This window comes from Pungitius pungitius, chromosome 1, assembly GCF_949316345.1.
Source record: "Pungitius pungitius chromosome 1, fPunPun2.1, whole genome shotgun sequence".
NCBI lineage: Eukaryota > Metazoa > Chordata > Actinopteri > Perciformes > Gasterosteidae > Pungitius > Pungitius pungitius.
In genome coordinates, this window is record NC_084900.1 from 2,558,517 (window position 1) to 2,584,967 (window position 26,451).

At 49.5% G+C, this 26,451-nt stretch overlaps 6 protein-coding genes across 23 annotated transcripts; 4 read left to right on the plus strand and 2 right to left on the minus strand.

Annotated features, from left to right (window-relative positions):
- The first annotated feature begins 100 nt into the window (after nucleotides 1-100).
- cbln11 (cerebellin 11) lies at nucleotides 101-1,316 on the plus strand. Its single transcript, XM_062564286.1, has 4 exons — nucleotides 101-263; nucleotides 416-487; nucleotides 598-729; nucleotides 1,036-1,316. Exons 1-4 carry the CDS (start codon nucleotides 101-103, stop codon nucleotides 1,314-1,316), a joined length of 648 nt encoding a protein of 215 aa, XP_062420270.1.
- Nucleotides 1,317-1,806: 490 nt separating this feature from the next.
- On the minus strand, nucleotides 1,807-5,201 carry LOC119221793 (kelch-like protein 33). The gene is made up of 4 exons (XM_062564504.1): nucleotides 4,280-5,201; nucleotides 2,923-3,850; nucleotides 2,680-2,847; nucleotides 1,807-2,329 (listed from the first exon to the last, which is right to left on the minus strand). Exons 1-4 carry the CDS (start codon nucleotides 5,199-5,201, stop codon nucleotides 1,807-1,809), a joined length of 2,541 nt encoding a protein of 846 aa, XP_062420488.1.
- A 2,167-nt stretch (nucleotides 5,202-7,368) lies between these two features.
- si:ch211-63p21.1 (uncharacterized) lies at nucleotides 7,369-11,176 on the minus strand. Of its 2 annotated transcripts, none has more exons than XM_062560470.1 (6): nucleotides 10,896-11,176; nucleotides 10,108-10,205; nucleotides 9,759-9,977; nucleotides 9,103-9,173; nucleotides 8,831-9,005; nucleotides 7,369-8,756 (listed from the first exon to the last, which is right to left on the minus strand). In XM_062560470.1, exons 2-6 carry the CDS (start codon nucleotides 10,177-10,179, stop codon nucleotides 8,529-8,531), a joined length of 765 nt encoding a protein of 254 aa, XP_062416454.1. In that variant the 5' UTR covers nucleotides 10,180-10,205; nucleotides 10,896-11,176; the 3' UTR covers nucleotides 7,369-8,528. The 2 variants fall into 2 exon arrangements, with proteins under 2 accessions (XP_062416454.1, XP_062416453.1); XM_062560469.1 differs by having other exon boundaries at nucleotides 10,108-10,208.
- A 3,036-nt stretch (nucleotides 11,177-14,212) lies between these two features.
- On the plus strand, nucleotides 14,213-16,497 carry LOC119221791 (FH1/FH2 domain-containing protein 1-like). The gene is made up of 5 exons (XM_062564653.1): nucleotides 14,213-14,796; nucleotides 14,869-15,105; nucleotides 15,191-15,373; nucleotides 15,923-16,042; nucleotides 16,138-16,497. Exons 1-5 carry the CDS (start codon nucleotides 14,242-14,244, stop codon nucleotides 16,327-16,329), a joined length of 1,287 nt encoding a protein of 428 aa, XP_062420637.1. The 5' UTR covers nucleotides 14,213-14,241; the 3' UTR covers nucleotides 16,330-16,497.
- Nucleotides 16,498-16,578: 81 nt separating this feature from the next.
- si:ch211-63p21.2 (FH1/FH2 domain-containing protein 3) lies at nucleotides 16,579-17,467 on the plus strand. The gene is made up of 3 exons (XM_062560505.1): nucleotides 16,579-16,688; nucleotides 16,807-17,156; nucleotides 17,245-17,467. The coding sequence occupies exons 2-3, from the start codon at nucleotides 16,847-16,849 to the stop codon at nucleotides 17,271-17,273; spliced, it is 339 nt and encodes a 112-aa protein (XP_062416489.1). The 5' UTR covers nucleotides 16,579-16,688; nucleotides 16,807-16,846; the 3' UTR covers nucleotides 17,274-17,467.
- A 1,663-nt stretch (nucleotides 17,468-19,130) lies between these two features.
- Nucleotides 19,131-25,154, plus strand: LOC119222991 (heterogeneous nuclear ribonucleoprotein C). 17 transcript variants are annotated; one of them, XM_062560406.1, is made up of 11 exons: nucleotides 19,131-19,278; nucleotides 20,770-20,803; nucleotides 21,295-21,348; nucleotides 22,215-22,264; nucleotides 22,760-23,007; nucleotides 23,247-23,319; nucleotides 23,401-23,448; nucleotides 23,552-23,718; nucleotides 23,802-23,960; nucleotides 24,060-24,196; nucleotides 24,325-25,154. In XM_062560406.1, the coding sequence occupies exons 3-11, from the start codon at nucleotides 21,328-21,330 to the stop codon at nucleotides 24,406-24,408; spliced, it is 987 nt and encodes a 328-aa protein (XP_062416390.1). In that variant the 5' UTR covers nucleotides 19,131-19,278; nucleotides 20,770-20,803; nucleotides 21,295-21,327; the 3' UTR covers nucleotides 24,409-25,154. The 17 variants fall into 17 exon arrangements, with proteins under 17 accessions (XP_062416390.1, XP_062416398.1, XP_062416401.1 ...); XM_062560414.1 differs by having other exon boundaries at nucleotides 22,775-23,007; XM_062560417.1 differs by lacking the exon at nucleotides 21,295-21,348.
- The last annotated feature ends 1,297 nt before the right edge of the window (nucleotides 25,155-26,451 follow it).

The following is a 26,451-nucleotide window of genomic DNA, read 5'->3' on the forward strand; positions in this document are numbered from 1 at the left end:
GACGCCGTCCTCTGAGTGAAGACAGCGAGTATACAAGCTGCTGTGGAAAAAATAGCGGCCACAAAAATCCAAGACACTGGACATGCTCAGATTAATGGGAATGGAGTTCAGGGCTTTGCTCCCGCTGACCCTCCTCTTGTTTGTGGAGCCTGGGTTCGGACAGAGAGGCGATGCGGATATTGATGGAGTGGAATTGATAAAGTTCTTGAATGAGAAACTGAAACTTGTGGAAAGACTACAGAATGCCGTGGACGCTCTGGAGGGTAAGCTGAACTCGACTGTAGACGAACTGAAGGGACAGCGAGCTGAAGTGGACGGACTGAAGACAGAGAATGAAAGTAATATTTGCTAAGATGCAATATTTACACACATATATTTTCCTACTTAAGATTCTAACACTTTTTTATTTCTTCTTTTACTGGCTTGAAATCGAGGCTGATTTCCACAGAGGAAGAGATTGATAAGCTGAAGCAGAACAGTGCTATAGGTGAGATAATGATACATTTAGTATTTATCTTTATGTGTTACCCATCTTCACCTGTATACCAAGCAAACTATTATGACTTTATTACCCCTTATCCACCAAACTGTGCCCAGGTGCCCCTCGGATTGCGTTCTCGGCCTCTTTGGCAAACTTTGGGGAGATTTACAAAGGACCCTGCACAGACAAGGTCCTGATTTACAAAAGAGTCTTTTCAAACACTGGAGATGGTTATGACCAAAGTACAGGTATTGTTCACACTTTCTTTTAATGGTTTGGAAAAAGTAAACTGATCAGTAAGTCTCTGTACTATTTTGAAGCCACTCGGGGGTAAACCTCACACGTCAGCTTCAGGTATTTCAAACAGACAAAGAGAAGAATTTGCTAATACTGTTTGCATTGCTCATTTATATATTTCATATGAACAAAGGAATTAATGATCAGGTGAAATTTGTGTTCACCATAAGCGACATCCTTTTATTATTTTCCTAAACCTAAATAGTTTGGGCTGGTCTTTAGTTGTTTTAATCTTCTTCCCCTTTTCCCTGCTGCAGGAATCTTCACCGCACCTGTAGGCGGTCTCTACTTCTTCAGCTTCAGCACCTACGGCTACAACACTCACGCCATGGGGGCCCTGTTGATGAAGAACGGCGTCAGCCAGATTTCCACCTACGACGGCCCAACATCTGACGGCTCGGACAGCAGCAGCAACGCTGTCGCTCTGCAGCTGGCCGCCGGTGATGTGGTGCACATGCAACTGTGGGATAACGGCAGAGTGTATGACAACCTGAATGGACACACAACCTTCAGTGGTTTTCTTGTCTTCCCGGTGTAAAAGTTCAGGCACAATGCAGATGCGGTATGCTTATGCAACGAAATCGGTGAGAAAGCATGTTAAGATAACACATTATGATTCACCTCTCTGACATCAAAACAAAAGGACCCCTGCATGTTTGTCATCTGGAGTGCAACATGACCTTTCTCTTCCCCGTGCAATGACTGATGTGTTCACTGCCTTCACGCTAAAAGTATGTGAAGAGGGAGCAGCTCCATCTTGTGTCGGCAGTCGGTGTTTGCTCAAAGGATTGTACTGAAATACATCTCATCCCAAACTGATACATCAATATTTCCATCACAGTGAAAAACACAGCACAGTTCGTTCTAATACATAGCACCAAAAAGGCTCTATTGCTATCTTACCGTATGCATGCCAACGGTTTACCTGATGTACTGTGTAAGATAAATCAACCTTTATTCAGATGTGAAACAGATGTCTTTTTCAAATTGCAAGGCAACATATGATTATATGTGAATGTCGTTGAGTTTTACAAGCGAACGTCGGGGGGCAAACACAGCACAGATGCTCGTATGTCGTTGTTGGGCCCGGGCATCTGACCCATGTTCTCCCACCTCTGTGGGCCTGGATCATAGCGATGGACCATCACGGTGTCCCTGTAGTCCACCTGGCTGTATCCCCCCAGCACGTAAAACTTCCCCTCCAAGACCGCACCCCCGGCTCCCACATGCGGCACTGGCAGAGACGTGAAGGCGGTCCAGGAGTCGCCCACCGGGTCGTACACCTCGCAAGCGAGGAGGTCGGCGATGCACATGCTGTCGTCCACGGTCATCCCACCGGCTACGTAGAGACGTTGGCCCAGCGTCTCCATGCAGTGACGAGCTCGGGGCTGGGCCATGTTGGACAAATAGGTGCTTCCCGCGTCTGGGTGGTATATGAACATGGACGAGAGGCATTGGTTGTCCATGCTCAGCCCACCCGAGACAAATATCCGCCCGTGAAGGACTTTTGCTACATGGCCAGCCAGAGGCAGATCCAAGGGCCACCTGAAGCTAAAGGAGAAGGGATCCATTTTTTAAAGTTCAAACAATGCAGGCATAAAATGCATTTAATATGCTCTGGTATATGTTGAGATTTTGAGATAGATTGGTTGAAATAAAAACATCCAAACTAGACACTTGGGCTTTTTGCATCCTCAGATTTCTCCTATATTCACCAAAAGCATTGTCATTGACACTGTGAGGTCGATCAGAATATTTGCAACGCAAAAGATTCCAATACAGGGAAAGTTCCACAGAGGTTTATATTACTACTTTTTCCCAAATGAGAAGGTTATAAAGCGCTGTATGATTATGGTGCCTATAAAACATGCAGATTTATCATTGCTGGTTGTCCAACGTACCTCCAGGAGTTTCCAGTGGGGCAGTATCGTTCCACACTCTCTGTGTACTCAGAGTCCCGGTGTCCGCCGATGGCGTAAATGTTTCCCTCCAGCACTGCCACAGAGAAAGAGCATCTCTTTTCCTGCATGTCAGCCAGTCTCTCCCAGGTGTTTTCAAGGGGGTCAAACCTACCAAAAGGTAGCAATATCAGTAAGTAATATGGTGACGTGTCTTTTTTTAACTATGGTCGTCCCCTCTCTCACCTGTAAACATTACTCAGGGTGTCGCGGATGCCGTAGTACTTCTTGCCTCCAAACACATACAGTTGTCCTCTGAGGACAGCCACCTCATGGTAGAACCTCTCCGGCTCTGGCATCTCACCCAACTTTCTCCACTCCATGGCCTTTTTTATCCCGACATGGTTCCTCAAGGAATTCACAAACCAGAGATCTCTGCTGATGCTGCGGGTACCCAGGTCTTCAGAGATGTGGTCACCTCCAACCAAGACCAGACTGTCTTTCGGGAGATAAATCCGGCACTGACTCTCACTGGAGCAGAAATCCTTAAACACTGCATTGTAGAGCTTTGAAAGGCTGTGATCCGACCACATGTCCATCGATTGGACTTCTTTGAACTCCTTGAAGGTCATCAAGGGAAAGTGGATGGTTTTCATTAGTTCTTTAGCAACCTGTCGCCTTTTTCTGGGATTCGCCAGGATCCATGCCGCCACTGCTTTGAACACATCGAGTTCGGATGAGACACAGAGCAAGCGGCTATTCAAGAACTTTAGGAGCTTTTTGGCGGGCAGGTCCGTGAACTTTGAGACACTGGCCACCTTTTGGAATTGCCGCATGGCAAAAGCGTCCGCTACTTCAAGGAGCTGCACCATCCCGTAGGCCTCGGCGAAAGATGCCACGTCCAGGCAGGAGAGAGCATTCATTTCTTGATGCAGAAACTTAAGGGACAAGGAGAGGGCAGGCTGGTGCTGGAGCTGGAGAGCGACGATAGTGAGCTCAAAGACACGACTCCAGCTGATGGGGAGGACGCCGCTGTAGGAGCAGTCAATCAGAGCCTCCAGCTCCGATGCCAAAAGGAAGCGGAGGGTCACACGAGGCTGGCGGGACTCCTTCATCCCCGACGTGAACATGCCGCGGAAGTAGTCGCTGCACACAGCCAGCATGACCCTGTGGACTGAGGGGAGGGCGATAATGAGAACAGAATGGACCCTCTGTGACCCCTAACTCACACATGTGAGGATGGGATTCACTTTTATCACCGAGCAGTTTCCTGTCGACATTCTTAATTTTATTATTGTTGCAACAATTCACTTGGCTTGTAAAAGAATGGGAGCAATGTGCATTAGCCATTCAGACAACTATCGGTAGAAGCACAGGTACTTGACTCCTACATGAAGGGGTTGGCATGGGTAGTAAACTCAGAGGAAGACACTGAGGTGACAGACTTCATGTCTTGGTTTGTGGCAATAGACAATATATAGTTGGGAACATCTAATGACTTGTCTGCTTCTCCATTTGGTTTCCCCAAGTATATATTTGTATTAATGCCCCTTACATAGCTTGACAGGCTGCGTGTGCGCACTCGTGTCCATCGTCTACTCACCATGGAGCGATCCTCTGACAGCTTCCAGGACGACATCACAGCCCACTCTATCAGCCCTCAGCTGTCTGATGGACCGAAGACTGACCTCCATTTGTTCTGCAGCTGAGATCTTGTCCTCTTTCCCCTGCCCACCAGTTTTTGAGGACTTCTCTTCTTCTTTGCAGAGACCCAGCACCCTGGGGGCGCCCAGTGTTCGAGCCGCAGCCTCAATCTGGTGGCACGTGTTCTTGTTCAAACACGGTACGAGTCCAGTGTAGGCGAAGTCCACAACTGCCTTCAATCCAACCGCATCCACCTCTGCACCCAGAGACACGGACCACTTGTGGACTCCAACGCTTGCATCTTTTCTCTCATTGACCCTCTCGTCATCTCCAAGTCTTTCTCGGATACGTAGACTGACAGCAGCCAGGACCGGGGAGTGTACGTGGAAACTCTCCCCCTCCTTCGTGGTCAGAGTGAGGTCGGTGAGAACAGAGGAGTCCCTGAACTCAGTCAAGTTGCGGAATACGTGCGCAGGATAATCGTCTTTGCAGTAAATCTTTACCGCATCTTCGTCGTTGTCCGTCGCGTGTTCCGCCTCCTCTTCCCCCTGAAGGTCAGCGTGATCGACTTTATGCGCTTCTCCTCGAGTCGTCCGAGATTCCGCGACTGCTTTTCCCTCATCCTTAAACTTCTCCGCTTTCTTTATCACCCTCTCAAAATAGTCCTCTCTTTCTTGCTGCTCCGCTTCCTTCTCCCGCCCTCCGCTCTCCTCCCCTTCCTTCGCCTCCTCGCCTGCTTCACCTTCTTCCTCTTCGCCTTGCCACACTTCTTCCTCCTCAACCTCCTCCTCGACTTTGACCCACAGACCCCCCCTCACCGTCTGCCTCTGTCTTCTCCACTCATCCAAGCCCTGGAGGCCTCGATTAGCTTCTACAGCCATTCTGTCCTGTGGTTTGCCCTCGCAATCCCTGAAAACGATGCACAGCTCTGGAAACCCAAGGATTTGCGGATAGCTGACTCCTCGAACGGTCTCCGAGGGATAATGCGCTTGAGAAGATCCCGCAGGTCCCTTGGGCGATCCGTTGTGGGGATGCTGCTGTTATTGCTTCACCTCTTCACCCGTCTACGGACAGTTCTGTTGGGTGTTTGTTCCTCTCCCGCCTCTCCCTCCTCCTCCTGCATGTGTTGCATGTTTGAGAACAGCATGTGATCTCTATACGAATACTCATATGACCAAGGAGGTTGCTATATCCAGAGTAATTTATCACAAGGTTATCTAAATTCTTGACTTTATGGGATCCCGGGCTTCGACCCAACAGAGGTTTGTGACAGGTTGGGGCACTTTCATATACAGTATGTAGTGTGTACGTTACTTGTCAGATTGATTCCACTGTGCTGCCGATTCCTGCGGTGGTTCTGAAGTTATACATAAAAGATGTGACCCAAGTAATAAAAGGGGGAATGATCTAGACCTAGAGGCACCTGAGTTTCTTTCCATCCGACAACCAAAATGTCTTTGCTCTTTGGGGCCTTGGCATCTCAACCGTGGACCATATGTCCCTGAGATTAGTAGTAAATGCCCTGAGCTTCACCAGCGGGATCACGTTGCTCCTCCACATCCAAGACCGGTGGCATCTGGGTCAAGGATAAAGAGAGACGTGAGGGGAAAAAAGGAGGCCGAAACAAAACAACTCCAATCACACCTGTTGCCCTCCGTGCGGACAGATTAAGCAAACAGCCGGGTCACAACGTCACCTTGAGTTGACATACAGTCGCACGGTGCAGCCGCCATGGATCCTCACAAATATATTCTCACCTTTTATTGTACCACATCGTGTCAACGGCATTGGGTTGCATCATGTCTGCACACTCACAATTGTTCGTTAAGTCCTTCCTGAATTTGCGTTAAATAGCGATGCCTTACTCTTCTCTATCTTTACATGGCGAATGGATGTTTGCTGCTATATTAGAATCCTGGCTTCAAACTAGTGGCAACTATGGTGTTGTGCAAACCTTTTGTGAAATGTTTTGTTGTTTTCCTTTTGGCATTCGGCACCTCTTTTGCTCTTGAGCAGGTCGTATTAGAAAGCAAACCTGGGTTCATGGTGGCTTTTTGCTTTGCCTCCACCAATCAGTTGGGAGACAACTTTCACTATAATAGTCACTAAGTTCACACTATATCATTATTCTGTAGATGTGTTTTATGAATGTAGCTTGTGTCGCCATTCTTTATCCCCAAACTGATGGAAACAGCCGTAGAATATGTAGAAATGTAATGTACAAATCTAAAGAGCATGTCTTCGGCCTTCTAAATGCTTTGAAATAACAGCTCTTCCGTTTTATCAGCAGAGAGCTTTTATTGAGATGCTTTTGAAGTTGAAGCACTGTGAGTGGGTGAGTTGGAAAATGAAACTGGTGGGCAACACACTCCTACCTGAGGACGCGTTGACTCTGGTCTTTATACGAGGAATCACACACACACACACACACACAATATATGCAACATGCAGTCAAATGAGTCAGGTTATTAGTCAACCCTACCCAGAAAGGAGAAGGTCAATGTATTTAAATAAATGTGGGGCTGAGTTAATTATTTGGTGTTTTGAGAGCAGACTCGGCGTGTGCTGCAGATGTGCAGGTGTTTGTTATTCACATCGTCGCCCACAGTGAACCCTTCGCTCCGGGCGCGCAGATCGCGATCTACTTATGAAAAGTCTGCTTTCCATCTCAAGTCTCCGATGGTTGCCATGACGACGACGTCAAGAGCGCCAACCGTCGTTGCGGGACCCTCCCCCTCAGGCCTTCGTCCTCAAGAGCGTCCCACGGCGCAGGTAGGAGAAGAGGCCGATTTCCTCTTCACGTTGTTGTTCTCGAAGGAAGCAGATGGAGCATTGTATACTTTCTTTCTTTTTAAAGCTGTATGAACACTTCAGAAGGACGTCCACATTCGTTACTTACGTTTGTGCGGGAATCACACAGCTATTATTGACAGCTGGTTAGCTTAGCTTAGCATAAAGACCGGAAAGAGGGGGAAAGGGCGGCTTGGAGGGAATAAAATTAACTTAAAGGCGTGATTGTGTGTGTCAAGTACAAAAACAAAGAAATAGTCCCTTACAAACTGCTTTTATTCATAACAAGGAAGCGGTTTTCTTGTCAAAATACAATACTTTTAATGAACCCCCATCACTCCATGAAACACGAAAGTAAACACACAGACATGGAGATACATTTAAGACGGGCAATACAATCAGGCACAGTTACAAACTCAATTGGGAATGAACATCTCTTTACATGGATACGAGTGGAACTGTGGAAAAAATAAATAAATCACAACTTCATCTAAAACATAGTGTCTAGAAAAAGCCAAAACTATTTCAGCTTGGAATGACTGGTGACTGACTGATTGTCAATTTATCTTCTTAAATAATAATTCACAAATATAGATACACCATAAATATTATTATTCAACATAAAAGTGAACAACTGCAGGAGCTGGTTTCAAGTGTTTAAACTGCTTCCACAAAATTGAGTTTCAAATCATTCTTTGAACTGAAGAAGAAGGAGGATCTGCAACGAGAAAAAGGCTCATGAGCTGCATCAGAGCTCCTTTGCTGTTGCTTCTTCAACTCGGTCATGCTCTATTTTAAAACCATGACTCCATTTATTCCAAAGAGAAAAGGTGAGGGGCCGCGGGGCGATGGCAGTGCCAAAGAAACAGGAGACTTCTTATAACAGCGCTGAAGACGCCGCGCCAGGGGGGGGGGGGGGGGGAACACAAGTATTGCATAGTTTAGCGGCGTCGTCTTTTTGTCCCCCTTGTGGCGTGTTTATTGTCTTCGTCGAACGTACCCGTGGAACGCCAGAAACATGTCGCAGATTCCCCCCCCCCCCCTCCCTGCGGCTCATTGGAATAAGAAAGTGAGACGAGTCGAGGTCTATTTTTGCAAATGAGGGGGTGAGAACGCGAGACGCGAGGTGAGATTTCGCGAGGGCTGAGATTCTGGCCGCGCCCGAAGGAGTGTGAGCGTGATCGATGGCGTTCCCCCTCAGAATGAGGCCCACAGGCCAGCGCTCCCAAAAACAGTCAACGTCTGTATTTTCAGAGACAAAAATCACTGTAAAAACGTGGACGGTCACGTCTGTTAAAAGAGATCCAACTGTCCTCTGCCAAGCAACTTTGTTTTCGTTCGTGGCCCGCACTGCATTGTGGGAGTGTCCAGGGCTTTTTTTCGTAATGGCACCGTCGCCTCGAGGCAGACGTGTCGGCTCAAGCGCCGGCCCGCGGTCGGAGGAGGGACACGATGACGATGGCGGCGACGAGGGAGAGCGGCAGCAGCAGGAGCAGCAGGAGGAGGGCGAGCGGGAGGGAGGGCGGCAGCGGCGCCGGCGCCGGCGGCCACAAAGGCGTCGGGCGCCCGGAGGCTCGCGGGAGCTCCGCCGGCCTGTCGGCGTCCGGCCGCAGGATGACCAGCGGCCGGACCTGCGAGACGCTCTCCTGCGGGAACGAAAGGGTGCACATTTGAACCAACCTGCGTGCGCGTGGGAGGCGCCGCGTGGACTCCTTCATACCTCCGGGATGGTCCTGCTGTGCGCCCTGGCGGGGCTCAGCCTCAGGGTCCAGCGGTGCGTCCGGCAGCTCTGCCCGCCGCCGTCGTCCTCGCTCTCGGTGGTGTCTTGGCGCGCGACGCGCGGGCGCTTGCGTCTCCGCGAGCTGACTCGCTGGAGAGGACCCGGCTCCTGGTGTCTGAAACCGAAGGGGAGTTGATGTCAAAAGGTCAGAGAGAGAGAGAGAGAGTGAGTGGCGGCGGGGCGAGTACGCGAGTGTTTGACGGGCGGCGCACCTGCAATCCGTGTCCTCTATATCGGCGTCCGCGTCGCTCTCCCCCTGAGGGTCGGACACCACGCACTCCTCCTGCAACCACGTGGGCGGGGAAAACTATTATTACATTACATCACAACATTTCATGTCATTTATAATATCAGACGTTTGAAGTTGTGACGTTGTTTCAGAGAAATGAATAGAGGCCCTTTATTAATACAGCCCCCACACAAGGGGGCTTTTATTTTGAACGAGCGCCTGTGAATCATCGGCGACCTCCACTATTTGCAGGCGCGACGCAGCGACACTTGGCATTTGTCTGTGTGCGTGTCGCCGTGCGTCACTCTTTTCTTTTCGCCATTATTGAATCCGCTGACACCTCTGACTAATGAGCTCACGGACGCCGAATCCGCTGGCTGCTTCCTTCGGATTTTGTTTCGGTAGTGAAAAAAAGAGAAAAGAACACCCAATTGAGGGAGGCCTATATCCCCAAAATGTTCAAGGTTTGTTTGTCACGGGAACATAGATGATGTCATTCTTCTTGGTCTTGGCCATGATGTAATGAACCATGTCATGTCGCTCGTTCTTCACAACCTCGAGAAACCAAACACACACAAAAGCACTTGGGACACAAAAGCCGCTCGTGGGTGAAAGCACTGGGCCTTTCTCACACGTTACCTCCGTGCCGTACCCCTCCGAAAACCGGGTCGCCATCACCCTGTGTTTCCCGCAGTGTTCACACAGCAGCGGCGTGCACTGAGAAGAGAGAACAAAGGAGGCGGCGCTCCTGATGGATCCTGTGGAGGACGGCGGGGGCCTGTGGGCTTCTGGGTAAAAGGTACAGGGGCCGGCCTGGCACGCGCACGCCGCGTCCGCCTCCTCGCCGCTCGCCTCCCCCTGAGGCGCAGAAACAAATGTTGGTCCCTCGGGGGTTCCGTGTCGTCGTTGGATTTCTTGTGTTTAATGTGATCAACCTGCTTCGTCCCGTCGGGGTTTGCAGGCGAGGGGTGTAAATGAATGACCTCACCCCACAGTCGTGGATGTCCGACGTCCCTCCGGAGGAAAAGAGGCCGCGGGGGTCAGATTCCGTCCGCAGCATGACCTCCGAACCCGGCTCACGTCGACCTGCTGCAGCGCACAAACAGCTCGGTAACAAGCAGGGCCGGGTCTAGACGGGCATGTATGAGGGGGCAGCCACAAATCTTGAGGGGGCATTGTGCTTAGTTTATGTGCTTAGTAGATTTAGTTTGAGGGGGCACAACATTTATTTGAGGGGGCCAGGCCCCCTCTTGCCCCTGCCTAGTCGGCATCCGAGTTCTACTCGTAAAAGGCGACAAAATGATCCACTAATCACGTGTTCTGTTGTCTCAATTAGTGATTTGAAGCCAAATAAAGGAAGCTCTTGAAATTGTTTTTCTAATGATACTTTACTCACACTTGTTTCACCAATAATATTGTTTTTTTTAAATATTAATATTATTTATTTAATTGATAATTTTTTTATTGAATTTCATATTCGGTGTTACAGTGATGCCTTCTTTACGCAACATCGCTGTAACATCTGCTCGGCGGCGTCTGCACGCGCGTTACGTAACAGCCTGTACGACGCGCAATGTCAGAGCGGGGCAACTTTTCAAAAAACGACACGGGAGGGGGGGGGGTGTTGTGGAAAAGATGCTGTCAACATTAAGGAATCATGCTACCTGATGATATTCAAACATATACAATAATTATCACACGTGCAAAAATAACTAATTTCCAAGCAACGACAAAATAGAACAGAGTAACCCATTTTATTTTGTTGTTTTCTTTTACCTCGTGCGCATCCCGTGCCGGAACATGGAACAACCCCGTAAAAAAGTGACTATTCAGAGGATGAGCAGGAGCGCGCGGCGACGCTTCTCATTGTGGCGCGTGGTGGTGGTGGGGGGGGGCGGCGGCTCGGGGGCTCGCGCTGCTTTTCAATCTATGACATTGTGGAAAATCCTCCCGTGTGATGTCCGCCCGAGCGCTGACACGCAGCTACACGGTCCGGCGTGAAGCGCGTTCACCGCCATGCCGGATGGAACCCAGGCGAACCGCGGGAGCGCGCAAAGCCGCAGCGACTTCCGTTCGGGGCTTTCGAAATAAAAGGCGGAGTTTAAGAACGTCAAACAGTTGGGGGCTGGAATATGCTGTATAGTGTTTGTACACATCATGTGTATATATATATGCATATATACACTCACCGGCCACTTTATTAGGTACACCTGTCCAACTGCTTGTAACACTTAATTTCTAAGCAGCCAATCACATGGCGGCAACTCAGTGCATTTAGGCATGTAGACATTGTCAAGACAATCTCCTGCAGTTCAAACCGAGCATCAGTATGGGGAAGAAAGGTGATTTGAGTGACTTTGGACGTGGCATGATTGTTGGTGCCAGAAGGGCTGGTCTGAGTATTTCAGAAACTGCTAATCTACTGGGATTTTCACGCACAACCATCTCTAGGGTTTACAGAGAATGGTCCGAAAAAGAAAAAACATCCAGTGAGCGGCAGTTCTGTGGGCGGAAATGCCTTGTTGATGCCAGAGGTCAGAGGAGAATGGCCAGACTGGTTCGAGCTGATAGAAGGGCAACAGTGACTCAAATAACCACCCGTTACAACCAAGGTGGGCATAAGAGCATCTCTGAATGCACAGTACGTCGAACTTTGAGGCAGATGGGCTACAGCAGCAGAAGACCACACCGGGTGCCACTCCTTTCAGCTAAGAACAGGAAACTGAGGCTACAATTTGCACAAGCTCATCAAAATTGGACAATAGAAGATTGGAAAAACGTTGCCTGGTCTGATGAGTCTCGATTTCTGCTGCGACATTCGGATGGTAGGGTCAGAATTTGGAGTCTACAACATGAAAGCATGGATCCATCCTGCCTTGTATCAACGGTTCAGGCTGGTGGTGGTGGTGTCATGGTGTGGGGAATATTTTCTTGGCACTCTTTGGGCCCCTTGGTACCAATTGAGCATCGTTGCAACGCCACAGCCTACCTGAGTATTGTTGCTGACCATGTCCATCCCTTTATGACCACAATGTACCCAACTTCTGATGGCTACTTTCAGCAGGATAAAGCGCCATGTCATAAAGCTGGAATCATCTCAGACTGGTTTTTTTGAAAATGGTAATGAGTTCGCTGTACTCAAATGGCCTCCACAATTACCAGATCTCAATCCAATAGAGCATCTTTGGGATGTGGTGGAACGGGAGATTTGCATCATGGATGTGCAGCCGACAAATCTGCGGCAACTGTGTGATGCCATCATGTCAATATGGACCAAACTCCCTGAGGAATGCTTCCAGCACCTTGTTGAATCTATGCCACGAAGAATTGAGGCAGTTCTGAAGGCAAAAGGGGGTCCAACCCGTTACTAGCATGGGGTACCTAATAAAGTGGCCGGTGAGTGTATGTGTATGTGTGTATATATACACATGCATTAATTCAGGCGGTGACATCACCTACATTTTCCACAGCACATCCATGTTTTATACATATATATTAGGAGCTTTGATGTTGGATATAACTTATATTTGACCAATAGACAACCAGAAACAGATGCATTTTTTTAAAACCATGCCATTGCTATTGTACTAGCGGGATCTTTTAAAGATTTCTATAGCGTTGGATAAAACTGTGTTTTTGTGTGGCTTCAGTCAGTAAAATTAAAATCACTTCAATCAAAATAGGAGCCAAAATCTGAGCTGTGGTTCCAGATCCTCACAACTGGGTGTGATTACGTGTCATTTTCCCCTGATGTTTATCTTGCATAACTACACCACACAGAGTAGCAGCCGTTTGTATACACACTCTATACCACACACAAACACAAGTCCCAAGTCAGTTCTATCAAAGGAAATCACCCGGAAATGTCCGTCCCCGTGGGAAATCTCTCAGTTTCAGATGCTGCGCCACATCCACACTGAAATACCGTCCAGCTAGTGGGTATTCCACTGAAGTGGATTATTATTGGCAAGTAAAACAGAAAACTCCTAAATCATTGAAAAGGCTTTAAAACCCAACTGGATAAATAGTTTAAGCTTTCCAAATCGAGGGATAAATGTCCCAGGAGGCCCGTTCCCGCCTTCAGACAGCAGGGCCACCAGACGAGATAAAGTGTGATTAGGGGCGACCTAATGGTCCGAGGGAGGGGGTCCTCATTACGGCTGCATGTCGACCATGCAGAATGACCCCTGTGAACATAGCCGTGCACTATGGCACTGCAGACCCTTTCATTTCAGCCAGTTGACGTTAGGGTTAGGGTTATTTTTGCAATTGATAAATATCTCCGCATTTATAAAAAGGTTTCCACGGCGGGTCCTCGTGCATCAGTCTGTCCGCCCCGTTGGGACCTCTTCAGAACCACGTGCGCATGCAAACACACTGAAATTGTGCACGTCCTGTCATGGGGGCAGCTCCGATGTGCGACCCTGAGTCTGTTGAGTCGTGGTCTGTTTTGCGTTCGCGGGGCAAGAAGCGGGGAGGCAGAGGAGGAGGGGAGGAGCAGATCTTAAGTGGCAGATACGGGAGTTTGTGTATACACGAGAAGCAATACAAACAGGAGATGCAGCCTTGATAAGGAAATTAAGGGAAAGGGTGCAACTCAAATAAGCAGAGAGCGATGCGCCAACGGACCGATGCACCTCTCTCTCTCTCTCTCTCTCTCTCTGATTTCTGCTCTCTGGAACTCCTGCTCGCCGTCATTTACAGAAAGAAAGAGAGGTGAGAGTCAAGGCATAGCTGCAGAAGCGTCGCTTGGATATTCTGGAGTCGCCACATAAGTTGCACTGGAGTTTGCTTGCATTTTCTTCCTTTGATCGAGGCCACAGTGGAGTTTTGGATCAAAGCCTCAGCCTCGTCGTTCTAGCCTCAAAGAAGGAACAACGCTGTGCCCGGGGGCCTGTTGCAGGCGGTGCGTGGTCACACGGGCCCTACCGGAGATGGCAATTTGTCCCCGGATGGTCAAAGAGTGAGGCCCTCGAGCACCCGCTGTCCCCGAGGAGACGGTAAGGAGACAAGACAAAGGAAAGTTCACCCGCCGTGTGGAACATAAGGACGAGAGCAAATATGCCCTCAGCGTGATCGGATCTAACCGAAGGCCTAGGTCCTATCTATTTGAGGAAGAAGGATGCTTCTTCAAGCACAAAGCATAGATTATAACCCGTTGAGTCAGGGCAATGGGGCCGAGTATCGGAAGAACTTCGAGGGCCGCTCTGATGGTCCGACGGCGGAGCCGGACCGAGACACGGACGACCCCCCGACTTGGGCGTTCGACCGGTCGTTCCTGAAGCCGGCGGCGCGTCTCTGCCTCAACGCTTTGGATTTCTCAGACCTCTGGGACGAGGAGGACGGCGAAGAGGACGAGGGCGCCGCCCCGAGCAGCGAACCGTCGACTCCTCCCGGATCCCCTCCAGCGCCCCCTCCTCTTCCTCCCCCTGTGATGCTCGCCCCACCTCCTCCGCCCTCCGCCTCCCGGAGGGGCGAGGAGAGCACCAAATGCCACACCTTGAGGCTCCACTGGAGAGAGCTGCGGAGTTTGGCTCCCCTTCCCAGAATGACCCGCTTCGGGACTCGGACGATTTGGGAGACGCTTGAGCCCGTCCACCTGGACACTGACCGGCTGGGGCACCTGTTCAAATCTAAGGGCAGTAGCGGCAGTTTAAACGTGGCTTCTGGCAGGCAGGTAAGACCCACTCCGTCTTGACCCCATCCAGATGTGTGTTCCTTCACAAATATGACGTTCTCCGATCTTCAGTCGGTCATTGCAACTCTACCCGCGCCTACGGAAACGCTAACGTGTGGTATCTCCACCCTCAACGGTCTCACGTCCTCCCCCTTCATCCCGCTACAGAAGCAGCCGTTGGTCTCGGTGCTGGGGATGAAGAGGAGTAACATCATCACCATCGCCCTGAGCAGCCTGCCCCCTCCCCGCCTCCTCCCCCCGGCTATCTACAGCATGGACAGCAGTGTGCTGGACAGAGAGGACGTACAGGTACAGCAGAGGTCGTGAGATATTAAGCCTCCGCATTTAACTAACCTCCGAAAGTTATTTCAGTTCATCTCTTTCCACAAAACAGCGGCTCAAAGCGCTGATCCCAACGGAGGAGGAGCTGAGGCTGATCAAGGAGGCCAAGGCCCAGAACCCCCACTCGCCTCTGGCCCCCGCAGAGCTCTGCCTGCTCACCTTGGGAGAAATCCCGCATCTGACCTCCAGGCTGCAGCTGTGGGCCTTCGCTCTGGACTACGACTCCTTAGAGCGGGTAAGTGAAGATGGAGTGTGCGATGGAGGCTTTCACATTTTGATCCGGTTGAGACGGGTTGTCTGTTTTGTCACAATTTAGAATCCCCAATGACTTGTTCGGGAGCCACAGGTGGGCCGTAGTTTTTATTTGGCTCCACAGTGGTATTTTAGCTCTGCGGTACACTTTTGAGCCACTCGAGAGAGCCTCAACATATAAAATTGTCAACGTATAACATTACATCTAAAGGGTTGATTTTTCACTCAAATTCCTTCTTCCTGCGATGTGTAGAGTAGGCCTATTGCGAAAAGAGTCATGGTTTTCTGTTATTCATATAAAAAAAGATTTTGGGAAACAATGGTCTGATTGATGAAGAAGAGTTCACTCTACTGATTTTTGGCTGCATTTGCCTTAGAAAAAGATTGAGAATGACCGGATTCAGGCATTTATCTGGAGCACGTCAACAAGATTGAGGCAGTACGCCGATGACTCCCGTCCGCCAAAACTTATCACCCAGTAAAAATGGCGCATGGATTTGAGGGCTCATCACATTGTCGTCCCTCGCGCCAGGAAATCGCCGAGCCCCTCTTCCATCTGAAGTTGGCCATGGAGCAGCTCGCGGCCAGCCAGACCTTCAGGTGCATCCTAGCGACCGTGTTGGCGATCGGCAATTTTCTCAATGGATGCAAGGTGAGCGACCCCGACCTTTCGTTCGCCATCATTAATGAGTGACCTTTGTCTTTTTTTTTTCCCGACTAAACCCTCTCCATCTCGTTACGGGCCAGGCCCGAGGCTTTGAGCTGAGTTACCTGGGGAAGCTGTCCCAGGTGAGGGACACGCACACCCGCCAGCCGCTGCTGCTCCACGTCTGCGTGCTGCTGCTGCAGCTCTACCCGCAGTCCACCGACCTCCACTCCGACATCGCTGCCGTCACCAAAGCCGGCAAGGTGCGTGGAAGCGGAGAAAACCAATGGTGAAGATCAGGTGTGAAGATCAAAGAAAGCGTCACACACCCCCACCTCTCTATCTTCTAGTTTGACTTCTCCCTGGTCCAGTCCAACCTCACCCAGCTGGAAGCCCTGTGCAAAGCATCGTGGGAGCAGCTTAAGAGTTTGGACAAGGCAGAGGAGAAGAGGAGAGGAGGGAAGGTGGACAAGAGGAGAGAAGGAAGAGGAGGAGGAGGAGGAGGAGGAGGAGGAGGAGGAGGAGGAGGAGGAGGAGGAAAGGATGCCTCGACAACGGAGGGCTCGCTCCGTCAACGCCTGCCGCAGATTTTGAAAGAGTGCGAGGAGAGGCTAAAGGTCCTGAGAGCCGTCCATCGACGCGTCATCAACAGGTGTGCTACGAGTGCACGGTCTACTTTCAGCTGCTTGATGTGGTGCTTTTTAGTTCTTCTTATTGCCGTCGTGGTTAAGTTTAACTCGCCGACCAAAAGGCTCTGCTCGGTCCTGCAGGTTCCACTCTTTCCTCCTGTTCCTCGGCTACTCCCGAGCCATGGTGAGGGACACCAAAGCGGAGGACTTCTGCAAAACCATCAGCGACTTTTCCCTGGAGTACAGGACCACGCGGCAGGCCTTCCTCCTGCAGAGGGATAGGGAGCGACAGAAGGGCGCGGCGGAGAGCCCGGGAGCCGAGGCGCCCGCGGGCCGGAGGAAACGCCAACAAACTCCTCCGGTTTTGTTGTCGATCCAGCAGGAGGACGAGGAGCAGTGCAGGCTGGAGGAGGTGCTGAGGACAGCCGAGTCCGACCCAAGGCTGGACGCCACTCTGCCTCGAGCCCGCAGGAGGATGGCCGACATCACAGGTGCTCCGCGCACCTGTTTTCTCTCTCTTTCTATCCACAGCGCGTGTCATGCTGAGCCCATATTTATACTTATCTATTTATTCCTCAGGTGCCTTCTCCCGGAAAATAAGACGGTGACACTGCTGACGTACCTTCAAAGTCACTGGTGTGATAGAGCCTTCTTTGTTGTTGTTATTTATGACAGATGGTGTTAAATGAGACAAAAAAATGGGCAGGTGGATGACATTCCTAGTGTTCTCTCTTCTTCATTCATATCTATACTACACATGTGTATGCCTTTCATTGTAAATTCAAGTTTTAGACTTATTTTCCTCTACTTGATTATGTTTATTATTTTTGTGTTGTGTTCTGAATTGTTACATTCGATTAATAAAATGTGTCTCTTTATACCAAATTGATACATTTAGCGTGATTGATCATTACGTGTATATATATATATATATATATATATATACACACATAATAAAGAATGATATATGTATATACAGGGCCGGCGCTAGCCATTTGGGTGCCCTAAGCACAAATGCTTGGTGGTGCCCCCCCCAACCAACGAACCAACCAACCACCACCACCACCAAAGGAATAACAACCATTCAGAATGTCTTAGTTAGGTTCTCTTTATTCCCCAAATAACTTCTAAACATAAATAATTTACATAAACAAACATGAAAAGAAATACATTTATATAAAAGATAAAATTATAAATTATAAATACCAAATACCACCACAATTACCAAAAACACAGATTTGGAACTGAACATTGTAAACACAGAAAGTATTCAAGTATACGTATAACCGTGTAAGTAATAATGTGCACATTTCTTCAGTAAGTACAAATAATAATAATAAAGTGCAAACTGCACAGTAGAATTGACTTTACCATCTCTATAAAAGAGACCATTCTGCTATCCGATAGAACAATATTACAAACATTTTCACTACCATCAGTAGTTTCTGAGCCCGGTCCCCATTGATGCTGATGACAGCCAGACCACTTAAACGTTCCTGCCCCATTGATGAGCGCAGGTACGTTTTGATTAGTTTGAGCTTTGAAAAGCTTCGCTCAGCAACTGTGACAGGGAGAGTCAGTGCAATACGAAGAGCAAACCACAGATTGGGATATGCCTCTTGAAGCCGATTGTTATGCAAAAACGTTAATGATAACAAGAAAAACAAATGATAACAGAAACGGTAACGGTAAAAGAAACTTTGGGCGGCCCGCGGACGAGTACCGAATACGGCCCACGGCGGTCCGTGCGGACATTATGAGGCGAGTACATGTGGGCAGCCGGCCGCCCGGTGACCGCTAGCAACGGTCCTCACGAGACAAAGTTCGGGGACCCCTGATTTAAAACATTGTCTTAGCTGAGAGCGACGCGCGAGCATCATCTCTTCTTTTCTTTTCCGCCCCCGACTCTTGATGCCTTTTCGAAGCCGTTTCAAAGCTGTCTGCCACATTTGAGATTTGAGGCATAATGGAACAAACCACTGGGAGGTGGGGGGAGGGGGGGCCGCACAGGAGGTTCCCCTTTTTCTCCACCAATTTGGTCTAGGCCTATTACTTTTAGACTTTGTATTGATTTTGCATATTAGCATGCTTTAGACATATTTTATTTGTTATTTATACTAGTAGCCTACTGTGATGATTTTTCACGTCCCAGATTTTTTGGTGCCCCCCTAGGCACTTGGTGCCCTACGCGCAGCGCGTGATGTGCGTGTGCGGAGCGCCGGCACTGTGTATATACTTCGCAGATATTAACTTCAAATAACTCTACTGTCGGTGAATGCGTAGGCGGTCTTTAAGCCGACATGTCACTAGTTAGTTATAGTTGACCAATCGAGTGTAACATTCTGCGCGTGTCGTCATCCGTGAGCGAGAGTGACGGGCGCACTCGTCCAATCCGTGAACAGCACAGCCGCGCCGGGCCGTTCGATCATCCAATAGGGCGCCGTGACGCGGCAGTGGGCGTCGCCCTTCTTCTGCCGTGCGTGTGGGAGTCGACGCCATTTCGTTTCCACCGTTTCAAGGTGATACAATCCGCCTGCAGAGCCGTTACCGGATCTTTACCTGCGCAAGTAAAAACGGCGTTGAATTTTACTCATTTTTAGTGTTAAGCTCCTGGTGAGTATTTTTAACCGAGAGATTTTTTTCCCTCCCCTATATTTTTTATTTTTATATTTTTTTTTCGACTTTGAAAGCTCTTTGGGACTTTTTTTTGTTTTTGTTTACATTTTCAATGCATTTTTTCCCGGCTGGTTTTCCCGAGACTGTGTGTGGCTTTAGTGGCGTACATTTCGTGTTTGCATTATTCGAGCTGCGCAGAGACTAGTGTGTGAGGTAGCCCCCCCCCCCTCTCCCTCCTCACCCACACCCCACCCCACCCCATCCTCCTCCGCAACAAGATTTTTATAAGACATTTATTTAAGCGAAGACCCCCGTTTCCCCTCCCCCTCGTCGTTCGTCTGATTCGTGGTGGTGTTCCCGGTGGGGGGAGAAAGATGGAGGATGGTGCCAGTGTTTTCGGCTCGCCCTTTCCCCGTGGACGTGTTTTTAAAGAGACGCTTTTCGGGTTTAAATTGACTCCTAAAGACGTGTTTTTTTCCCCCTTTAGGATTTTGGCAGAGCTCAGGCATCGTGCGTGTGTGTGTGTGTGTGTGCGCGCGCGCGTGCGTGTGTGTGTTTTTTCTGCAGCGAATCTTTCAGGAGTGATTTAATTTTTCAGGAGTGATGTTTTTCTTCCCTCAATGACTGCTGGGGCGTTTTTATTCTCTTTTTTTCTTTTCTTTTTTTAACGAACATTAACTCCTGGGAATGCTCTTGCATCGGGGTGACAGATTGGGGCCTTTTGGTAATTCTGTTATAATCATAACAAGTCAATTTGCAGATTTAGAAACATTCATTTTAGTGAAGGGGGGGGGTGTGGGGCAATACTCTGTAGGCCTGCACCTTTTAAATTCCTCTGTTTTATACCTTTTATGGCAGATCAGCTGTTTATAAGCACGTGATGAGCAACAGAGTTGTATTGTGGGAAGTCAGGACGCTGAGAGTGCCTCCCCACCCTTGCAAGTTTTACCCCGCCCCCTCCCAGCTTTGCCCCGCCCCCTAGTGCGTCCTCTGGAAGCGTCCTTGAGCACTAGTCCCCCGGCCTCTAGGGGCGCTGTCCCTGTCAGTCTGGGCAGTTTATTATTGCAGTAAACATTTTGTGGATTTCATTTTTCAATCCATTCACTGTTTGTATGCATGGCCTTTTTAATTTATCTGGAGAAGTAGAAGTGGAAAAAAAGGAACAGTTGTGGAACAGATGAATTTGATTTTCATTTAATGATAAGTTGTGTTACACTGATGTATATCATTTAAATAAATTATTCTTCATAAGTCAATATTTCTGCGAAGATGTTTCTATCCAGTTCACAAATGACATGACTGAGGAAAAAGTTGTGAAGTTATTTTCAGAGTTTGATTCAAAGTGAAGATGTGTCATTAAGAGCATTATTATTATTGGGCATTTAACAAAAATACTTATTTCCCTCCCAGTTTGTCCTCCATACTTGTGAAAACCAACAGTTGAAGCTCATTTTTCTAATATTCCGTTTTTTGTTTCCCCCTGTTTAGTTTTTGAAGCCACTTTTTTGAACGGCAGCAAATCGTAAGTTGGTCTCAACCTTTTTTTTGGTTTATTTTTCACCTCAACTTTTGCATCTTTTTTTTCTTTTTTTTTCTCGTTTTTTTAAATTCCACTTTTGTTTTCACCCCTCTGTGATTCAGCCCATTTCCCCCCTCTTGGATTTCCTAGAGCAATTAGCATGTAGTGTTTTCTCCTCTCTTTTTTTGTGCTGTAGAAGATCGGCTGTGTGACACTAGTGCCCCCCCCCCCCCCCTTTTAAAAAAAACATTTTTTACATGAGCTTTTCCCCACATGTTCCCAGTTAATGACGATCCAATGCATAATGTTCAGAGTTGATTATGAGAGGCCCTCTGTGGCTGAATAACACTCCTCCCTGCATCCAGCCCTGGGATTAAGTACTGGAGCTGCTAAAGGCAAAAAATAACTGCTGCCTTTGCTTTGTAATTGTGTCTTCTTTGTCTTTTGAGTGCATGCCATTTGATGGAGTCAAATCTGGTCTATTGCCCACACAGAAAAACAGATACCTGCTCTTGATAATAACAATTATGTCACCATTATCGCCGAAAGTAAGTCTGAACCCATTCAAATAAGCATGCATACCGAATACCATGAGTTACTAACGTCCTGTGTAATCACCAGTGATGATGTATCTGATTTAAATGTGTCCCGCCCGGCTTTTCAAACCTGGTTGAACCTCAAGCGTTAAGATCTCGTCATCATTTCCTTTTTTCTTTTTCTTTTTTTTTTCTTTAAATTATGAAGCACGTGCACACGAACCACGCACACGGCTCCGTGCACGTGTGCACAACTGCTTTCTGTCCCTCCCCCAGTCAAAGCACAAACATTCACATGACTCGTCGGCCCGAATGAGGCCCCCCCCCCAGAAACGGACGTCACGTGATCGGCGTTCCCCAAGTGATTGGTTCAGTGATCCAACGAGGGGACGCGATGCAATAAAGCACCGCCTCTGTGAAAGCTCACAGTGTCGGGGGGGGGGGGGCTTTGTTTTCAAGGTCAGACTCCTGCTGCTGAATTGATAGCAGTATATTGAATATATAGATATATATATATATATATATAGATATATAATGTAAACCCATCAAAACAAAAAGTGTAGCGTTGACATTGTGAGCTTCAGTGAGGTGGTGCTCTTACTGCAGGGGGGGGGGGCATGGGGTGTTTATCTTCTGCATCTTCTGTAGAATAAGGAAGTTGCCCGTTATAAAAGTAAATATCCTGCTTTGTCGTAACCAACAACCATTTGTCCCACAGGTCTCTTTTTTGTTTTTTTTCTTAAATCTAAAGGCTGCCGCCATTTAAAACAACCTCATATCCACCAGCCCTTTCTCGGTTTTTGCCCCCAAACCACAAGAAAACCCTTTTAAAACATTCTTTTCTCAAAGCTCCTCGACAACCTTCTTCTCTCCAACAGACTCAGGCAGGCAGGCAGACCTCCATCGACCTGAGTACAGACATGATGGAGTGAGTTGTGGCTGCTTCTATTACTGCTGTCCTCTCCTACAGGGCCTCCTGCTACACACACACACACACACACACAAGCTAGTGTGCGTGAGATGTAGCACCTGCACCATGTGTCATGAGCTTATAATGAAGTGCTGAAGTAGAGATAATGAACAATGATGATGATGAAATGATTCACAGATGTACATTTAACAAATAAAATCATTGATTACAATTTGAAGATTGAAGTAAGTTGGTTTCTGAGATGGAAAAGTAAAAATAGGCTTAAAGCCTGTTTGTTTGTCTTCATTGGACAAGGCTCACGTTGACCCCCCCTCTCCCCCCCCCCCCCCCCTCGGTGCAGAGGTCATCTACAACCTCTAGTGGGAGGAACCCAGACAAAAAAACAATCTCATGTCTCCTTTCCTCTCTCCTTCCCCCTCGCCCCCCTCCTCCATGTCCTCCTCTAACCCCCTTCCCCCCCACCCCCACCCCCCCCCCCTCGTTGTGGGGCAGCCCGATGGCCAGCAGCAACGTGACCAACAAGACGGACCCGCGCTCCCTCAACTCCCGCGTCTTCATCGGCAACCTCAACACGCTGCTGGTCACCAAGGCCGACGTGGAGGCCATCTTCGCCAAGTACGGCAAGATCGTGGGCTGCTCCGTCCACAAGGGCTACGCCTTCGTGCAGTTCGCCAACGAGAGGAACGCCCGCAACGCCGTGGTCAGCGAGGACGGCCGCATGATCGTGGGACAGGTGCTAGGTGAGAAGCCGCTCACTGGGGGGGTCCCGGCCGCAACCCCCCCAGTGAGCCCAAATAATGGATTTAGAGAGCAAACGGTGTAATGTAATTAATGACAGCTCACTACCGGTCAAACGTCAGCATTTCTCTCACCCGAGAGGTCCTGGTGAGGGTTAAAGGCTGCGTTGGCCCTTCAAAATAAAACGCATCCACTCGCTCTTTCTTCCCCTTTGACGCTTGTGCTTCCTCCTTCTCTTCAGACATCAACCTGGCGGGAGAGCCGAAACCCCACCGATCGAAGACGGTGAAGCGCTCTGCGGGAGACATGTACAGGTGTGTGTGTGTGTGTGTGTGAGAGAGAGAGTGTGTGTGTGTGCTGTGGTTAATATTCCTGGTCTCTGCTCTCCCCCTCAGTCCATCTGTGGACCTGGAATACGACTTCCAGAGAGATTACTACGACAGGTGAGCTCCTCCTCCAGACCCGCATTTTGAAGTTCCTTGATGACATCGTCCTTTTGACACCAATCGTGCGAGGGACATGTTTTTTTTTCTTTTTTTTTCTCAGGATGTACTCCTACCAGTCCCGCGTGCCGCCTCCCCCGCCTCCCCCGCTGTCCCGCGCCGTCGTCCCCTCCAAGCGCCCGAGGGTCAGCGTGAGCGGGGGAGGGAGCCGGCGGACCAAAACCAGCTTCTCCTCGTCCTCCAAGACGAGCCAGCGGACGTCCCGCTCCAGTACGTGTCCCCCCCGGTCACCTTGCCCCCCCCCCGCCGCCGCCGAGCCGCCCCGTAAGTGACCTCTGCTTCTCGGCCCACAGTGAAGGCGGGCGACCTGCAGACCATCAAGAGGGAGCTCACGCAGATCAAGCACAAGGTGGACTACCTGCTGGAGAGCCTGGAGCGCATGGACAAGGACCACGGCAAGAAGTCAGGTGGGGCCTCAACGGGGGGATGGAAACGGAGGTTCACGCACCAGCGTGAGAGACGCCGAGTGAAGTAAAAACGCAAGCTGCTGACGTTCTCGTTGCGGAGCTTCATTTTTCGTTTTTTGTTTTTTTTTCTTCCCGTTTGCTCAGACATGAAGGGCTGCAAACAGGAACCAGGGGAGGTGTCCCCCCTCCACTCCTCCACCTCCAGCAAGAAATGCGACGGCATGAAACGGGGCATGAACGACTCCGACGACGAGGGCGATCTGCTGGACGATGACGACGAGGTGAGGGGGGGGGAGGAGGAGGAGGAGGAGGAGGAGGAGGAGGAGGAGGAGGAGGGTGCAAAGACCTCCCGCGGAATGAACCAGGTCTTGTTTCCCACCACCCCCCCCCCCCCCCTCCTCCTGTGCAGGTGAAGAGCAGAGGGAGAGACGACGATGACGAGCACGAGGAAGGAGAGGACGACGGAGACAGCGCCGACGGAGACGAGGCCTAATCGTCTCACACGCGCACACACACACACACAGACACACACACACACAAATCACACGCGCACACACACACACGCACAGGTTGTGTGTGTTTGCAGCGCGCTGTACAGTGTTCCTGGTCTCGTACGCGCTGCAGCGATTGGACCTTCACGGCGTGTTCAGCGCTTTGCAGATTCTGCTCCTCACTCACGTCACGAATACGTCGTTATGGATTTTCTTTTTTTTTTTCAATGTTCCTTTAAGTTGCTTTTTTTGCCGACATATTCCATTTGGCTTCTTCTTTTTTTGTCATATTTCTGCAAGCTCTGATTTAGACAAAAGTAAGTTGAATGGAGGAAAAGTGTAACCGTGTATAACCTTTTTATATTTGAACTGTGTGCTTTCAGCCACTTGATGACAGTGTTTACTTTATTTAAAATATTGAACTTCCTTTGACAAAGGAAGGATACAAATATGCTCCGAATTCGAGGCTTGAGACAAAGTAGCAGACGTGGTGCCGCTGTCTGAAAAGTGTATTTGGTTTTAAATATTTATCCCCCATCCAGCTGCTGCACATCTGCCTCCCGACCAGCAGGTGGCAGTGCATCATAACAGCTGGCCACGCAACAGACAGGACGCTCTTCTGGCCCCCACCGCTGTGAAAGTAGTTTTGACTGCTTTGCTTCACCAGCTGCGCCACGTTCTTCTGGATCTTTCTTTTCCTTTTCATTGAACTGCTGAAAGTGAATAAACATGTTTTTCCAAGTAGGAACCTGTCCGAGCTTTCATCTTATTTTGACTGCTCACATGCTTTAGAAATAGAAATAAGGAAAAAATAAAGTTGTTTTTGTTTGTGATGTTAATTCAGTCAGACATGGGGGGGGGGGGGGGCAAACAAATAAAATAAATCTGCTTTCAGCAAATTGCCTCATAACAAATGACCACATGACTCGATGGAGCTCCCTCGCCAACACACAGGAAAGACGAGGCCCTCGAGGCCGAAGGACCGAGAGCCATAACCTTCGGGGGGGGGGGGGGGGTTGGAGGAACAAGCCACAGAAGGCCGGGGACAGATGGAGGCGAAGGTTTGCCCAAAGATGCCAAACTATCCAACTTTCAACATAAGCCCTTCAGGTTTTAGATGGAGACGCAAGGACGCCCCCCCCCTCCCCTTTGCGCAACACTCGCTTTGTTGCCGTGACCCCGTTAAGCGGCCGACTTTTAATGTTTTTCGCAGTCGGCCTTTTCAAAGCCGCGCGGAAGCCCCTCGGCGTGATGAGTCAGCCACTCTGGAGATGGGAGGATTTCGGGGGGGGGGGGGGGTGGGGAGGGGGGGGCGCGGCTCTCACGACTCGTAACTGTGAAAAAAGGAACGCAAGCGAGTGATGTGCGGGTGACTGAGGTGAAAGGGGGAGGAAGGGGGGATGGGGGGGGGGGATAAAAGAGGTCACGACTGAGAGAAGAAGTGAGGGGGGGGGGGGCGAGGGATGAGGAGGGTGTGAGAGAGAGGAGGAGGAGGAGGAGGAGGAGGAGGAGGAGGAGCATTGCAGGGCTGCTCAGATGCCGAAGAAAGAGTCATTTCAAAGGAGCGCTCATTCTGTTTGGGGCTTCTGTAAAGAAGGAGGGTGCCAGACTGTGACAGTGTGTGTGTGTGTGTGTGTGTGTGTGTGTGTGTGTGTGTGTGTGTGTGTGTGTGTGTGTGTGTGTGTGTGTGCGTGTGTGTGTGTGCGCACAGGTTGCCGTGTGTTTAGCTGGTGTGAATTTAAATGAGCGAGGAAGTGGGGCTTCTTCCACCCGACACACGGAGGCGAAGACGAGGTGGAGGAGGAGGAACCGAGCGCTCCGTTTGGGTTCTCCCCCACCGTGCCAACCTGTGAACGTCTCTCCCTCGCTGCTCCTCGCCACGTCCTCCCACGCTCACCTCCCTCCCTTCATCTCCCCTCTTTCCTTCACACTCCTGAATATTACATTTTTATAAAAGGACGAATGGCTAAACCCAGAGTTTGGGCCTGTTTTTTGGGCTTCCCCTCCATATTTCACTGGCCTGCGTGTTTTAAAAATCACACTTC

What these genes read in the sequence shown, in the direction of transcription:
- si:ch211-63p21.2 (XM_062560505.1), top strand. Translation starts at nt 16,847, where the DNA reads ATGGTGAGGGACACCAAAGCGGAGGACTTCTGCAAAACCATCAGCGAC. An exon ending in GAGGATGGCCGACATCACAG is followed by an intron (nt 17,157 to 17,244) that starts GTGCTCCGCGCA and finishes TTTATTCCTCAG; the next exon opens with GTGCCTTCTCCCGGAAAATA.
- LOC119221793 (XM_062564504.1), bottom strand. Translation starts at nt 5,201, where the DNA reads ATGGCTGTAGAAGCTAATCGAGGCCTCCAGGGCTTGGATGAGTGGAGA. An exon ending in TGTCAGAGGATCGCTCCATG is followed by an intron (nt 3,851 to 4,279) that starts GTGAGTAGACGA and finishes CCCTCCCCTCAG; the next exon opens with TCCACAGGGTCATGCTGGCT. An exon ending in ACCCTGAGTAATGTTTACAG is followed by an intron (nt 2,848 to 2,922) that starts GTGAGAGAGGGG and finishes ACCTTTTGGTAG; the next exon opens with GTTTGACCCCCTTGAAAACA.
- LOC119222991 (XM_037480040.2), top strand. Translation starts at nt 21,253, where the DNA reads ATGCCATTTGATGGAGTCAAATCTGGTCTATTGCCCACACAGAAAAAC. An exon ending in TGTCACCATTATCGCCGAAA is followed by an intron (nt 21,349 to 22,214) that starts GTAAGTCTGAAC and finishes TCTCTCCAACAG; the next exon opens with ACTCAGGCAGGCAGGCAGAC. An exon ending in CTGAGTACAGACATGATGGA is followed by an intron (nt 22,265 to 22,759) that starts GTGAGTTGTGGC and finishes GTTGTGGGGCAG; the next exon opens with CCCGATGGCCAGCAGCAACG.
- si:ch211-63p21.1 (XM_062560470.1), bottom strand. Translation starts at nt 10,179, where the DNA reads ATGCTGCGGACGGAATCTGACCCCCGCGGCCTCTTTTCCTCCGGAGGG. An exon ending in CGGACATCCACGACTGTGGG is followed by an intron (nt 9,978 to 10,107) that starts GTGAGGTCATTC and finishes TCTGCGCCTCAG; the next exon opens with GGGGAGGCGAGCGGCGAGGA. An exon ending in ACAGCAGGACCATCCCGGAG is followed by an intron (nt 8,757 to 8,830) that starts GTATGAAGGAGT and finishes TCGTTCCCGCAG; the next exon opens with GAGAGCGTCTCGCAGGTCCG.
- LOC119221791 (XM_062564653.1), top strand. Translation starts at nt 14,242, where the DNA reads ATGCTTCTTCAAGCACAAAGCATAGATTATAACCCGTTGAGTCAGGGC. An exon ending in TGGACAGAGAGGACGTACAG is followed by an intron (nt 15,106 to 15,190) that starts GTACAGCAGAGG and finishes TCCACAAAACAG; the next exon opens with CGGCTCAAAGCGCTGATCCC. An exon ending in ATTTTCTCAATGGATGCAAG is followed by an intron (nt 16,043 to 16,137) that starts GTGAGCGACCCC and finishes GTTACGGGCCAG; the next exon opens with GCCCGAGGCTTTGAGCTGAG.
- cbln11 (XM_062564286.1), top strand. Translation starts at nt 101, where the DNA reads ATGGAGTTCAGGGCTTTGCTCCCGCTGACCCTCCTCTTGTTTGTGGAG. An exon ending in TGCCGTGGACGCTCTGGAGG is followed by an intron (nt 264 to 415) that starts GTAAGCTGAACT and finishes TTATTTCTTCTT; the next exon opens with TTACTGGCTTGAAATCGAGG. An exon ending in TGGTTATGACCAAAGTACAG is followed by an intron (nt 730 to 1,035) that starts GTATTGTTCACA and finishes TCCCTGCTGCAG; the next exon opens with GAATCTTCACCGCACCTGTA.